Source organism: Amphibalanus amphitrite, unplaced genomic scaffold (genome assembly GCF_019059575.1).
Source record: "Amphibalanus amphitrite isolate SeventyFive unplaced genomic scaffold, NRLGWU_Aamphi_draft 000495F_arrow, whole genome shotgun sequence".
In the NCBI taxonomy this organism is placed as follows: Eukaryota; Metazoa; Arthropoda; class Thecostraca; order Balanomorpha; family Balanidae; genus Amphibalanus; species Amphibalanus amphitrite.
In genome coordinates, this window is record NW_024881989.1 from 91,075 (window position 1) to 106,986 (window position 15,912).

Here is a 15,912-nt window from a genome sequence, read left to right on the forward strand (position 1 = left end):
AGAAACACACCGCACAGTCAACGAGACACTGGACAGGGCACGACTGAGAAACACACCGCACAGTCAGCGAGACACTGGACAGGGTGCGCCTGAGAAACACACAGCACAGTCAGCCACACACTGGACAGGGCCACACACCGCACAGTCAGCGACACACTGGACAGGGCGCGCCTGAGAAACACACCGCACAGTCAGCCACACACTGGACAGGGCCACACACCGCACAGTCAGCCACACACTGGACAGGGCCACACACCGCACAGTCAGCCACACACTGGACAGGGCCACACACCGCACAGTCAGCCACACACTGGACAGGGCCACACACCGCACAGTCAGCCACACACTGGACAGGGCCACACACCGCACAGTCAGCGACACACTGGACAGGGCGCGCCTGAGAAACACACCGCACAGTCAACGAGACACTGGAAAGGGCACGACTGAGAAACACACCGCACAGTCAGCCACACACTGGACAGGGTGCGCCTGAGAAACACACAGCACAGTCAGCCACACACTGGACAGGGCCACACACCGCACAGTCAGCGACACACTGGACAGGGCGCGCCTGAGAAACACACCGCACAGTTAGCCACACACTGGACAGGGCCACACACCGCACAGTCAGCGACACACTGGACAGGGCGCGCCTGAGAAACACACCGCACAGTCAGCGACACACTGGACAGGGCCACACACCGCACAGTCAGCGACACACTGGACAGGGCACGACTGAGAAACACACCGCACAGTCAGCGACACACTGGACAGGGCGCGCCTGAAAAACACACCGCACAGTCAGCGAGACACTGGACAGGGCACGACTGAGAAACACACCGCACAGTCAGCCACACACTGGACAGGGCCACACACCGCACAGTCAGCCACACACTGGACAGGGCCACACACCGCACAGTCAGCGACACACTGGACAGGGCGCACACACCGCACAGTCAGTGACACACTGGACAGGGCGCACACACCGCACAGTCAGCGACAAACTGGACAGGGCGCGCCTGAGAAACACACCGCACAGTCAGCCACACACTGGACAGGGCCACACACCGCACAGTCAGCGACACACTGGACAGGGCGCGCCTGAGAAACACACCGCACAGTCAGCCACACACTGGACAGGGCGCGCCTGAGAAACACACCGCACAGTCAGCGACACACTGGACAGGGCGCACCTGAGAAACACACCGCACAGTCAGCGACACACTGGACAGGGCCACACACCGCACAGTCAGCGACACACTGGACAGGGCGCGCCTGAGAAACACACCGCACAGTCAGCGACACAATGGACAGGGCCACACACCGCACAGTCAGCGACACACTGGACAGGGCGCGCCTGAGAAACACACCGCACAGTCAGCGACACACTGGACAGGGCGCGCCTGAGAAACACACCGCACAGTCAGCGACACACTGAACAGGGCCACACACCGCACAGTCAGCGACACACTGGACAGGGCGCGCCTGAGAAACACACCGCACAGTCAGCGACACACTGGACAGGGCGCGCCTGAGAAACACCGCACAGTCAGCGACACACTGGACAGGGCCACACACCGCACAGTCAGCGACACACTGGACAGGGCGCGCCTGAGAAACACACCGCACAGTCAGCGACACACTGGACAGGGCCACACACCGCACAGTCAGCGACACACTGGACAGGGCCACACATCGCACAGCCAGCGACACACTGGACAGGGCCACACACCGCACAGTCAGCGACACACTGGACAGGGCACGACTGAGAAACACACCGCACAGACAGCGACACACTGGACAGGGCGCGCCTGAGAAACACCGCACAGTCAGCGACACACTGAACAGGGCCACACACCGCACAGTCAGCGACACACTGGACAGGGCGCGCCTGAGAAACACACCGCACAGTCAGCGACACACTGGACAGGGCGCGCCTGAGAAACACACCGCAAAGTCAGCGACACACTGGACAGGGCGCACACACCGCACAGTCAGCGACAAACTGGACAGGGCGCGCCTGAGAAACACACCGCACAGTCAGCGATACACTGGACAGGGCGCGCCTGAGAAACACACCGCACAGTCAGCGACACACTGAACAGGGCCACACACCGCACAGTCAGCGACACACTGGACAGGGCGCGCCTGAGAAACACACCGCACAGTCAGCGACACACTGGACAGGGCGCGCCTGAGAAACACACCGCACAGTCAGCGAGACACTGGACAGGGCACGACTGAGAAACACACCGCACAGTCAGCGACACACTGAACAGGGCCACACACCGCACAGTCAGCGACACACTGGACAGGGCCACACACCGCACAGTCAGCCACACACTGGACAGGGCGCGCCTGAGTAACACACCGCACAGTCAGTGAGACACTGGACAGGGCCACACACCGCAAAGTCAGCGACACACTGGACAGGGTGCACACACCGCACAGTCAGCGACACACTGGACAGGGCGCGCCTGAGAAACACACCGCACAGTCAGCGACACACTGGACAGGGCGCGCCTGAGAAACACACCGCACAGTCAGTGACACACTGGACAGGGCCACACACCGCACAGTCAGCGACACACTGGACAGGGCGCGCCTGAGAAACACACCGCACAGTCAGCGACACACTGGACAGGGCGCACACACCGCACAGTCAGCGACACACTGGACAGGGCGCGCCTGAGAGACACACCGCACAGTCAACGAGACACTGGACAGGACGCACATGAGAAACACACCGCACAGTCAGCCACACACTGGACAGGGTGCGCCTGAGAAACACACCGCACAGTCAGCGAGACACTGGACAGGGCCACACACCGCACAGTCAGCGACACACTGGACAGGACGCGCCTGAGAAACACACCGCACAGTCAGCGACACACTGGACAGGGCGCGCCTGAGAAACACACCGCACAGTCAGCGACACACTGGACAGGGCACGACTGAGAAACACACCGCACAGTCAGTGACACACTGGACAGGGCGCACACCGCACAGTCAGCGACACACTGGACAGGGCGCGCCTGAGAAACACACAGCAAAGTCAGCGACACACTGGACAGGGCACGACTGAGAAACACACCGCACAGTCAGTGACACACTGGACAGGGCGCACACCGCACAGTCAGCGACACACTGGACAGGGCGCGCCTGAGAAACACACCGCACAGTCAGCGACACACTGGACAGGGCGCGCCTGAGAAACACACCGCACAGTCAGTGACACACTGGACAGGGCGCGCCTGAGAAACACACCGCACAGTCAGCGACACACTGGACAGGGTGCGCCTGAGAAACACACCGCACAGTCACCCACACACTGGACAGGGCCACACACCGCAAAGTCAGCGACACACTGGACAGGGTGCACACACCGCACAGTCAGCGACACACTGGACAGGGCGCGCCTGAGAAACACACCGCACAGTCAGCGACACAATGGACAGGGCCACACACCGCACAGTCAGCGACACACTGGACAGGGCCACACATCGCACAGCCAGCGACACACTGGACAGGACGCGCCTGAGGAACACCGCACAGTCAGCAACACACTGGACAGGGCCACACATCGCACTGTCAGCGACACACTGGACAGGGCCACACAACGCACAGTCAGCGATACACTGGACAGGGTGCACACACCGCACAGTCAGCGACACACTGGACAGGACGCGCCTGAGAAACACACAGCACAGTCAGCGACACACTGGACAGGGCACGACTGAGAAACACACCGCAGAGTCAGTGACACACTGGACAGGGCGCACACCGCACAGTCAGCGACACACTGGACAGGTCGCGCCTGAGAGACACACCGCACAGTCAGCGACACACTGGACAGGGTGCATACACCGCAGTCAGCGAGACACTGGACACATATTGTTCAGTGGCGCCCTGAAGGGCTGCAGGACGGTCGGTTTCCGTACACACAGAGCGGCCCGGTCACCCATAATCCCTCTCCCCCTCCCCCCCCACACACAGACACACAGAAACTGACCGGTAGGCAGGCTCGGGCAGAGCCGGTTCCTGAGCGGCCACCTGCTCCGGCCGCCGCCCCGGACGCTGCTCCACAGCGGCGCCCCGCACGTTCATCTGGATATTGCAGTCCAGCGGCAGGCCGGCGGCGCCGTCGCTGTCCTCTGCCGACGAGCTGAGGTCGGAGCTGGTGCGCGGTCTGGGCCGCGAGTCGCCGGCCGGCGGGACCACCTCCGGCTCCGAGGAGGACGTCGAGCCGTCCAGGGTGACCAGGGCGGGCGCCTGGGCGCGCCGACACCTCCCGCACGCCGTCGTCCGCGGACAACTCCGAGTCCGAGGAGGAGCCGTGCACGGTGACCAGCGGCCGGGCCGGGCCGGGCCGCGCCTGCCGCCGCCGCTCGCTGGCTGCCAGCGCCGCCGTCTTCGTCTCTGCGTCATCACTGGAGGAGGACGAGAGACGCGGCCGCTTGGCCGGCCGGCTGGCTGGCGGGTGGGCCAGCTGCACCGAGTCCCCGAGAGTGACGGAGGCCCGGCCCGGCGCCCCCGCGGCCGCGGCCGGGCGCGGGTCGGCGGTCTCAGACGCCCGGTCAGCGGCACCAGTCGGCTGCGCCGGGCCGTCCGCCGGGCGACTGGTGATGGCAGCACCAGCCGGACTGTGGCCCGCAGGGCGCCGCCCCACGCCGCCAGTCCCGGGTGTCTCGGCGGTCCCTGGCGATTGGCCCCTGACGACAGGCGCGGGAGTCCCTGCCGCCGGGGCGGCACCGGGTGCCGTCCCCTCTGCTCTCCCCTCCCCCGGCGGGTCGGCGTGACCCAGTCCATTGGCGAGGGCAGCCGGAGCCGCTGCGCCAGGGCCGGACGTTTTGGACGGCCCGGGCTCCTCAGGCACGCGCTGTGACGGGGCAGGCAGAGCCTCCACCGCCCCAGTGGCGGCGTCCGGCGCGGCGTAGTGGATCTGGGCGTAGAGCATGGCCTCGAGCTCCTCCCTGTCGGCCTGCTCCATCTCCTCCAGGTCAAACTCGGCGTCCGCGGCCATTCTGAAACAGCACAGCCGAGTCACACACTAGTCAAGGTCAATGTCAAAAACAATGTCAGGTCGCCAAAGGTCACTTTAAACAACAATCGATTGTTCTGATGGACCGCTTTTGAGGACCGCCGGGGCAGCTTGGGAGTCTGTACATATGATGGCGACATCTTCGTGAGCCGGGTGCTCCAGAAGGTGTCTCAGGGCCGTGCGGACTGCGGAGGGCTACCATCTCGGCCCGGTAGCTGCTACACAAACTGCCGGCCGGGGCACGGAGATCTCCCGATGTGTCATCCAGCCACACGATGAGTGCTCCGGCGCCGCCGTCCCTGAAGCCCTCCCTCCGCTGAACCATCCGTCCACACTCAGGTGGTGCACTGGGGAAGGGAGGCCAGATAGAGGGCAGCCTCTTGTCTCCGGCGTTCTGCGGGCGATCCAGGTGGAAGGCGCGTCCCGGCCTCCAGGTCAAAGGTGACCGGCGCGGGTCGCAGCCACGGTGGGGTACGGGGCTGAAGGATGGGCTCCATCCTCGCCTCCACTCCAGCCTCCGTCCACGCCACCTGTCCCACTTCTCTCCAGAATGTCACCGATGACCGATGCAGCCGCTTCACTGCCGTGCTGTCCGCAACTAGTCGGAGGGGGTCCTCTTCAGGGAGGGCTCGCGCCTTCGCCAGCAGTCGAGCAGCTAGCGTGGTCCTTCTTGAAGCCACCCGGGCGAGGCTCGCTTCCGCCATCAGCGCATGTGTCGCGTTCGACGCGACGCAGCCCGTGATAATCCGAGCCGCAACCCTCATCTCGCGTTCCAACACCTCGACGTGGGACGGTGGGGTTGAAGGGAGCCAAGCTTCCGCCGCGTGCTCTAACGCTCCTCGTACGTAGCCGTTGGCCACCGTGCGGAGCTGCTTCTCCTCCAGACCTCAGTCCCGTCCTGTCCGGCGCCGCAGGTGGGCGAGCCTCGGCCGGGTACGTTGTTTCAGTTTCTTGCAGTGGTGACCAAAGTATAGGAGGCGGTCTAGCGTCACACCGAGCAGGTTGAGGGTGTCTCGCGCCTTCACTGTCACTCCGGCCACCTGATGGAGAGGTCCACTGCGTCCCTGGCCCACTGCGAGAGGACCATCACCTGCGTCTTTTGGCCGGCGACCAACATCTTCGACGATCTTGCCCACTTGACGAGTGATTCGGCTGCCAGCTGGGCGCGCTGCCTGGCCGTCTGGATGTCAGCGCCTGAGCACAGTGCTGCCGTGCCGTCCGCGTACATAAATGGCGACCATTCTGGGATGTCCTTGAGGGAGCGTATGAGCGGTGCTGCCCATAACAAAACAAAGGGCGGGGCTAGGCCGCTACCTTGAGGCAATCCTGCCCGGAACACACGCTCTCTGCTGAGCTCTTCACTCCGTTTACCTCCACACGGACTCTTCTGTCTTGCAGCCACTGCCATAGCCATCGCACCATGCAGAGGGGAAGGCCCCAGTTCGAGAAACCGGACACGAAACAGGCGGTGGTCCACCACGTCGTAGGCCCTGGCGAAGTCAAAAGCCGTTAGCAAGAACTTCTGTGCCGTCGTGCCCTCGGGTGGGTCCTTCTTCCTCGCCTTGGGGAGATGCCAGCCATCGTGTACTTCTTGGATGAGTCTCCCGATGCTGTCTCCCACCGACCGGCCCCTTCTGAAGTCGACTTGCTCCGGGGGGATCAAGCCGCGGGACTCTGCCGGGAACACGAGGCGTGCCTTGATGAGGCGCACCACCAGTTTTCCTACGTGGGAAGTGAGGGCGATAGGTCTGAAGCTGGCGACGAGCCTTCTGTCTTTTCCGGACTTCGGGGTGGGCACAACGGTGGCGGCCCGCCACTGTCGTGGAACCTGACCGGTTGTCCAGGACTCGTTGGTGATTGTCAGCAGTTCACCGCGGGCGACCGGGCCGAGGTGACGAATCATCTCGCTGGACAGTTGGTCGGGGCCGGGCGACTCCTTCAGCTGTAGTCTGCTGATCTCACTCACCAGGTCTTCCATGTAGAAGAGGGAACAGGCTGTGTGAGCTGCGATGGCCCTCACACTCCTGACAAGAGCGCAACGTTTGTCGGGTCATCTTGTGGCGAGCGAATCCGGTCCAGCTGCGGGACGCGGACTTGGCGAAACACGCACGTACTCGCGAGCGAACGCCTCTGCTTTGTCCTTGTCCGTGCTGATGGTTCCGGTACCTGGTAACCTCGGGAGGGTTCACAAGACACTTGAGAAGTGGGAACGTGGCCTGGACGATGATCCCCGTAATGGACAGGCTATGGAAGATCGCGGCAAAACCATCAGCAAAGTATGGCTCGCAGCAGTCGCAGGTCGACGAAGCGCACCAGCCCACGTTCAAAGTCCGCACCAATCCTTCGAACAGAGCCGGAAGATCCGCACCGAAGCTGGCTGAGAGTACAAAAAAAAAAAAAAATCCGCACCAAGCCCGCACAAGTGACCAGTTGAAAGCCACACTGACCTCAATTATTGATGAGCCACAATCCTGCCGTCTCAGTAGTGTGGAAACGAAACGAGAAATACGCAATGCAGAACTACAATAAAAGGCATGTCACGCCAATACAAGAACCCTATGCGGTAGCTGCCGCTGGCGATTCATCCACGGTGATTATTGTGCAATGTACCATGGTTACCCTAATGGTGTTAACAGCCATTTGGCTCAACGGCTTGACACCTTGCCAAGGCCCCAGTTACAAAAAATGGAAATATGAACGGCAAAAAGTGGGCTCATGGCATGCATATGGCATGCATTTTCGGCATTTCTCGTTAGCTCATTAGCTGTATCGAACAACAAATATAATAGCCGGTCCCGTAGCTCAGTTGGTACTTGGTAGAGCGCTGGACTCCGCGTGGTGAGAGCACGCCTTCTCGGTTATAACAGTCCGGGTTCGAAGCGCGACGGGCGCTCGACATTTATAGGCCTCCTGACAGGTATGGTTGCGGTTGGTGGCAGGCCGTAGCCAGGCGAAGTCAGTGAGGGGACCGGCCGTGCGCGGCTATGTGCGCACGTTAAACTTTGGACTCTAAATTATGCCATAGAACTGGAATTGCGCGATCCGAGGGTAAAGGGCAGGGTCACCGCAACAAGCTCCGCTTAGCGGTGGCTCTGTCCTTGCGGATCCTTCCTATCAAAAGGTTCGGACTAAATTTATAAAAAAAAAACAAAACAGGCAAGCCATTCACAGCGGATTTGACTACTTAGCCGCGGCAAAGCGATGGTCCTGAAGGCCTGCCATCAACCATGCGCATCTCGCTCTACCTACCACCGAGCGACAACGCCAAGTTTTCACATGAGCCGAGCGCATCTAGTTGACGAACGCTGCAGAGTGCAGAATGCAACAAACTCAGCTTCTTTCAACACAGCCAGGCTGGTCGAAAGTACCCGATAACTTGTTCGCGTTTGACTGCTTGAAGCGGCGGAGCGGTGATTTTCTAGCCCCCGGCTCCCATTGGCCGTATGAATCTTAAGCTCGAGGAGATGAGATCTCATCGGCCGTGCCCATCCCTCTCACTCTACCGCCGCCGCCTCGCAAAACCGAGCGGTGAGTTTCGTGTTGTAGGTAACAGTGCAAAGAGTGCGAACTTGCGGGCGAGCCACGTCACACGTGATTGATGGGACCACCAGCACCGGCAGTCCGTTCCGACAACCTCACACTCATTTTGACCCGAGAGCACACTGAATTACCTACGTGATTTCATCAAGGCTCCAATAATGCTTTTTTCCTCATCTATCTCGTCGGGTCTGTCTGTCATGCCCGTCACTAAGCCAATTCCGCACCGCACTTCACCAGCCGACCTAGTCCACACCGACGAGATCACGTCGAAATTGCCATACTTTGCAGACTGGGTTGACCTGACCTGGAAGGTCAACCAATGACCTAGGACCTTTAATGGGGTATCATTGGCTTCCTCTCGTCGCGGGCATCACGCTCGTTTTTTTTCTGCAAAGCTCTAGCTCGATGAAGGGCCAAACAGCAAGGGAGGTCCAAAGCAACCCCCCTTCCTTATAGGCAGGGCTGCGGAGTCGGAGTCGGAGTCGGTCGGAGTCGACAGTTGTGACCGGAGTCGGAGTCGGAGTCGATTTTAGAAACCCGAGCCGGAGTCGGAGTCGGAGTCACCGAAAATCTGTCGACTCCGCAGTCCTGCTAGGACTGCGGAGTCGGAGTCGGGAGTTGGAGTCGGTCGAAGTCGACAATTCTGCCCGGAGTCGGAGTCGGAGTCGGAGCTGGTTTTTGAAAGCCGGAGTCGGAGTCGGAGTCGGAGTCCCCGAAAATCCATCGACTCCGCAGCCCTGCTTATAGGTATTTTCGCGGCTGGCAAAACACCAATACGGTATCAAAACACCAATACTGTCCGCATAACGGGCTGACTGTGCCAAAATTTTGATTTTTTATCAAAATTTTGGCAGAGTCCATCCATATTCCGTTATGCCAGACTTGTCCGCCGTCAGTAATACGGATTTCTCTTCCGGCTCCAGTGCTGGAAATGAGGCCGCTTTCTAGTTTCTGGTCCCGGCGTTTTATTCTCCGGGTGGGTTAGCCCCGTCTTAGCCTTTCAGGACCCCTCAGAGCCGTGGTTATTTTCGCCGCTCGGCCCATTCGAGATGCAAAGTTGATAGTCACACCAAGTTTATTTGGGGCCTCTGAATACACGACTTTGAAATCAATCGATTCTACGAAACATTTTTCTTCAATCTATATGCATACAGTAACTCCAGCCTAGGCTGGTTTGGCTGGTCCTAAATAAGCTTTGCCCAGCTGCAGCACCACGCTGGGCTTTTCAGCCATTGGCGCCCTGCTGGGGGGGGGGGAAGATTCTGACCCCCCCCCCGCCTAACTTCCGAACAGATGGTCGTATAAAGACGGGGAAAACGGCAATCGAAAGCTCTCAACAAGGCGGATCTTAAGTGCCCAATTTTTTCTTCGGGTGAGATCAAGTAAAGGTGTTAACCTCGGTCAAGGTCAGGTCACAGCCCGTCAGGTCACGAAGCTGGTCAAAGCATAGAGATCTTATATACAATTTAATTTGGGATAGTTTAATTCAAGTCGGTATGAATCCGACTTGACAATTTACTAGGAGGGTTTTGCAGCGCTATTAGTTCGGCATTTAATTATAAATCATTGCTAATTTCGATCCGGATATCGTTATTCAATGCTGGCCTTTGCGTCCTCAGAAAGTTGTTTATAGTCATGAAGGCTTGCATTGACCCATACTTTCCATTTTTCAGCACCATTATTCGCCGTAGTTGACCAGGTGTTTTTCTTCAGCTCTCCCCTGAATCCTTTGGCTTAGACCTGGCGTATCACCCGTGCATCGCAAGACGCACCTACCACACACAAGTTCATGATCCCCACGAACCCACATCAGCGTCCGTTCGCTTGGTGTGTGACCCCTTGACCTTTGGCCGCGACAACTGCCAGCTTGCTGGAGCACCCCTCCCTACACCCCTCCCTACGCCCGCTCCCCTCCCTCCCCCCCCCCCCCGGGTCGTGTCACAAAGGTTCGGGCTTACGCTACTACCGGCCGCTGCGCAGCTGTCACCTAGCGCTTGGGAATGTGTGGTCTGGTGCGGATTCAGCCAACTACCGGCTCGCGACACCAGCGCCACGTAGTGGCGACGGCACATTCTTTTTAGACACACTGTACAGGTCTCGCGGGTTTTAAGCGTAGGTTTCGCCTTTCCGGCCATATCTTTTTCGTCTTCAGCTTTGTAGGCTTGAAGATGTGGCCGATTTATTCGTATAACTCCCTTTCATGATCGTGGAAAAGGGTTTGATCGTATGCCGGCTAGTTTCGGAGAAATTAAAAGAAAACCTCAAAATTCGCCGTTTAGGGCATTCTGACCGCGGCTTCCCTGCAGTCGCCTATGACTACAGTGGCGCCACCCGACGAGTAGGACGCTGAAACACAGAGGCATGAATGAATCGAGCGCGTGGTGAACGGTGGATAGAGGCGGGACCCGGCAGGGGCTATCACTGCGGCCCGCCGCGCAGGGCGTCCTTGGACAGCGGGCGAGCCTTCGGGCGCTGAGGCCAGAGGTCACGATAGCCAGGCTCTGTTTGGCATGAAGGGAGGGGAGGCGCTCGCCTCAGCCAACTCAGCCGGTTTGGTGTAGTGGTGGTGGTGTGTGTGTGGGGGGGGGGGGCGGCAGGCGAGAGGGGCTAGAACGAACGGGATAAAATAGAATGGAAATGTCGTGCCATGGTCAACTTACAACATTGTTTACCTTATAAGCATTTATTAACAGTACGAAAGAACCCACCATATTACCCCCGCGCCCCGCTGGGGTCTACGGAGCAACGCGCCTTGCTGGGGGGGGGGGAATCCCCCCTAAGATCTCGAAAACCACGCAACATAGCGACAAGCGGCAAACGGTGTTGGATAGCCCCATCAGGGAACTACCTTGTGACCCGATTTCGTTGACCTAGGTCAAACCGATGACGTCACAGGTCACGTCAAATGTCGAATTTTCACCGTTTACCTACAGGCATTTCAAGAAATGCGTTGTAAAATCGAGGTAAAATGCATTTCATTGAAAATCATCGATGGGGAAATGTTCGTCAAACACATATTTTGCTACTTGAAGTCACTGATACCAGGTCAGGTCACAGAGGTCAGGTCAGTGAGGGTCACAATATGAAAATATCATGTGATGCATGTTTTATGGTCCATTTTATATGCCAAATACGATTATGTATGTCAGGCAGCCTTTGGGGTCAGTTAAGATTATGTTCCGGTGAAGGTCAGGTCAAGGTCAGGTCAAATTAGGTCAAATTTTAAAGTTGATATTTTTGCATTAAATGGGTATCGATTCGATGCAGCTCGTCACGAGGAGTTCAATGGTAATTTTTGTTTTGCGCTACGTGATCTAGAACTGCTAAAAATTGAGTTTAAAATATGACGTCATCAATTTTGAACAGTTTTTTCGCTATAACTTGGCCCAAAAAAAAGGAAGAATCAATCTAAAATTTGGTATGTATATAGAAAAGCGCAGGGACTATCACATATATTCCGTTTTTTGAAATTCGGAAAAAAGGATTTTTTTCTTTTAAAATCCCAGAATTTTGAAAATCTAAGATAGCAGTTTTGTAGCGCTATTTTTTGTCTACATGACCGTGTAAAGAACTTTGAAATTGCTTGGTAATTGTAGCTTTTGTGAGCGTTTAAAGATTTCATGTTTTTTGCTCATTTTTGCTGGAACATGACCTCAGTTTGACCTCAATAACTCCTGACCTAATGTGACCTAAGACTTGAAATTTGGTGTGAAGGTGTCAAATTGATGCCCCGAAAGGTAATTTGGCGGCGCCGCGCGCCTCCGTTTTCTTGCTATTCAGGAAAAACCAAAGGGGGGGGGGCAAATTGCCCCCCCCCCCCCAGCAGGGCAAAGGCTAAATTGAGAAACATACCTACAGGAAATGTTAATTTTCGATGTTTCCGCTTACTTTGGAAACCCTCTTATTAGGGGTGATAAAATGAGCCCCTTCCTCGTTTTTTCCTGAATAACTCGCGTAAATAGTGGCGGATAGCAGCGAAGCTTTCACGTTTTGGAAATGTAGTGCAGCAGAAAAGAAAACTTTGTTGTGAAACGACCTCCAACCTCAGCAGGTCACGGTAAACCCTCACCCCGTTCGGGGGTGGGCAATATAGCGCCCCTGTGTATTTTCCTGAATAGCAAGAAAACGGCGACGCGCAGCCCCGCCAAATTTTCAGTAGCTTGCTGGTAATCAATTTGACACCTTCACATAAAATCTCAAGTCTTAGGTTACCTTAGGTCAGGAGTTATTGAGGTCAAACTGAGGTCATGTTCGAGCAAAAATGAGCAAAAAAAAAACATGAAATCTTGAAACGCTCTCATAAAAGCTACAGTTAACAAGGAATTTCAAAAGCTCTCTACCTAGTCGTGTAAAGGAAAGACGGCGCTACAAAACTGCAATATGGAATTTTCAAACTTTTGAGATTTTGACCCCCAAATAAAAAATTGGTCTGGTATAAAATAGCAAAAACAAAAACAAAAGTTCTTCGAATTAAAAATGGAATATATATATATATATTAGTCCCTGCTTTCTTCGATCTACATAACAAATTGTAGATCAATATCTCCTTTATTGACCAAGTTTTAGCGAAAAAAACAGTTCAAAATTGATTACGTCAATTTTAACTCAATTTTTAGCAATTCTAGACCACGTAGCGCAAAACAAAGACCACTATTAGCCTTCCCGTGACGAGCTGCATCGAATCGATACCCATTTCAAGCCAAAAAGTATTTCCTCGTTGGGGCAATCCAACACCGCTTGCTGCTTGTCGCTATTTTTCGTGGTTCTCGAAATCTTGGGGGGGGGGGGCAAAATAATTCTCCCTCCCCCCCCCCCCAATGGGACCTATGCTTGGTAGACCCCGACGGGGCGCGGGTTAAATGACAGAACTGTTCCCAAGAAATAGCATTACAGTCGTCTCCCGGCCTCAATGGTAAGCAGCTAAAACTTTGAACGACTACCTATGGATCGGCACGCTGCCGGCTCACTCCGCCCGCTGGCTACGGGTGGCCTTGACCGTCCAATGCCGATTGGCCAACGGCCGAGGTCGTGGGCTGGTCAGCACGCAGAGAGGACGGAACGCGGTACTGCACATTGTGAGTGACCTCTGACCTTTCCCCGTCCCCTGACCGCATGCCGTGTCGCCGGCCCAGACGATAGAAACCGGTTCTAGCCTCTACGCAGGCTGCCACTCTGACCCTTCCCTCCCCACTTTACTATGTGTCGTAGTACGCACTCGCGAGTAACTGGGCGGAGCAAATGGTCACCGATACAGAGGCGGAACCGGTTGCCCTCCCGCTCGCCGAGCGACCTACCGCTAAAACCCGCGAGACCTGTACCATGCTATCAGTATCGACTGAGACTCAGATAGACTCAGAACGACTCAGGCAGACTCAAACTGACTCAGACCGACTCAACCGACTCAAATAGATTCCGATCGACTCAGACCGACCCAAACTGACTCAGACCGACTCAACCGACTCAAATAGATTCCGATCGACTCAGACCGACTCAGAACGACTCAAACAGACTCAGACCGACTCAATCGACTCAAATCGATTCCGATCGACTCCGACAGACTCAGAACGACTCAGGCAGACTCAAACTGACTCAGACCGACTCAACCGACTCAAATCGATTCCGATCGACTCAGACCGACTCAGAACGACTCAAACTGACTCAGACCGACTCAACCGTCTCAAATCGATTCCGATCGACGCAGACAGACTCAGAACGACTCCGGCAAACTCAAACCGACTCAGGCAGACTCAAACTGACTCGATTTGAGTCGGTTGAGTCGGTTTGAATCCGCCTGAGTCTGTCTGAGTCGTTCTGAGTCGTTCTGAGTCTTTCTGAGTCGCTCGGAATCGATCTGAGTCTGCCTGAGTCGGTTTGAGTCTGCCTGAGTCTATCTGAATCGGCCCGAGTCTGCCTGAGTCGTTCTGAGTCTGTCTGAGTCGCTCGGAATCGAGTTTTGTCGGTTGAGTCGGTCTGAGTCAGTTTGAGTCGTTCTGAGTCGGACGAGTCAGTTTGAGTCTGCTTGAGTCGGTTTGAGTCTGTCTGAGTCGTTCTGAGTCTGTCTGAGTCTGCCTGAGTCATTCGGAGTCTGCCTGAGTCGCTCGGAATCGATTTGATTCGGTTTGAGTCCACCTGAGTCGTTCTGAGTCGGTCTGAGTCGATCGGAATCAATTTGAGTCGGTTGAGTCAATCTGAGTCGGTTTGAGTCGGTCTGAGTCGGTTTGAGTCGGTCTGAGTAGTTTGAGTCGTTCTGAGTCGGTCGAGTCAGTTTGAGCCTGCCTGAGTCGGTTTGAGTCTGCCTAAGTCGTTCTGAGTCTGTCTGAGTCTGCCTGAGTCATTCTGAGTCTGCCTGAGTCGCTCGGAATCGTTTTGAGTCCGTTTGAGTCTGCCTGAGTCGTTCTGAATCGGTCTGAGTCGATCGGAATCGATTTGAGTCGGTTTAAGCGGTCTGAGTCAGTTTGAGTCGGTCTGAGTCAGTTTGAGTGGGTCTGAGTCAGTTTGAGTCGGTCGAGTCAGTTTGAGTCTGCCTGAGTCGGTTTGAGTCTGCCTGAGTTGTTCTGAGTCTGTCTGAGTCGATCGGAATCGATAGGAATCTATTATTAGAGTCGGTTGAGTCGTTCTGAGTCGATTGGAATCGATTTGAGTCGATTGAGTCGGTCTGAGTCAGTTTGGGTCGTTCTGAGTCGATCTGAGTCGATCAGAATCTATTTGAGTCGGTTGAGTCGGTCTAAGTCAGTTTGAGTCTGCCTGAGTCGTTCTGAGTCTATCTGAGTCTCAGTTGATACTGATAGCGTGGTACGTTCTCTTACCCAGTGACGTCACAGCATGCTACGGCTTGGCACGGTGGCCCAATACTGCCTAATGCAGGAAACCTTAAAGGAAATAGTTCACTTTTAACATGGGGTTTGGAACTGGAATAGCAGTTTTGTTGCTTGCGCTGAGACTAGCACAAATGAGAAGCTTTTACGGCCCAACGATCACCCTAGACGAAGATATTCCATTTTTCGTTCCGAAAAGAGTGCCTTGCAGAGGAATGCGTGCCTTGCTGAGGAATGCAGTCACGTCATCGTCAGCCAATCAGAATGCTGCTTACAGCCGATGGGTTTGTCCTACGCAATATGATTGGTCAACGCGTAATAAGCTTCCGCGTCAAACATTATTTTATATAGAATATAGTTCTTCTTATACTAAAATATAGAAAAGAATCCTTTTTACAAAAACGTTTTGTTTTAGTTTCTGATCATTTTGAGCATAAAAAAACATAAATCCATAGCAAAATACTAATTTCAGGAAAGTGAACTATTTCCTTTAACCTTGAACGAAAACGCTACCGG

At 55.8% G+C, this 15,912-nt stretch overlaps 1 protein-coding gene across 1 annotated transcript in view; it reads right to left on the reverse strand.

Annotated features, from left to right (window-relative positions):
• LOC122392651 overlaps positions 1-15,912 on the reverse strand; it is a 43,561-nt gene that overhangs the window by 27,063 nt on the left and 586 nt on the right. Inside the window, exon 2 of the mRNA XM_043387743.1 lies at positions 4,013-5,024. Within this exon, the coding sequence (XP_043243678.1) occupies positions 4,013-4,809 (797 nt within the window). The 5' untranslated portion in view covers positions 4,810-5,024. The remainder of the gene's footprint in view (positions 1-4,012; positions 5,025-15,912) is intronic.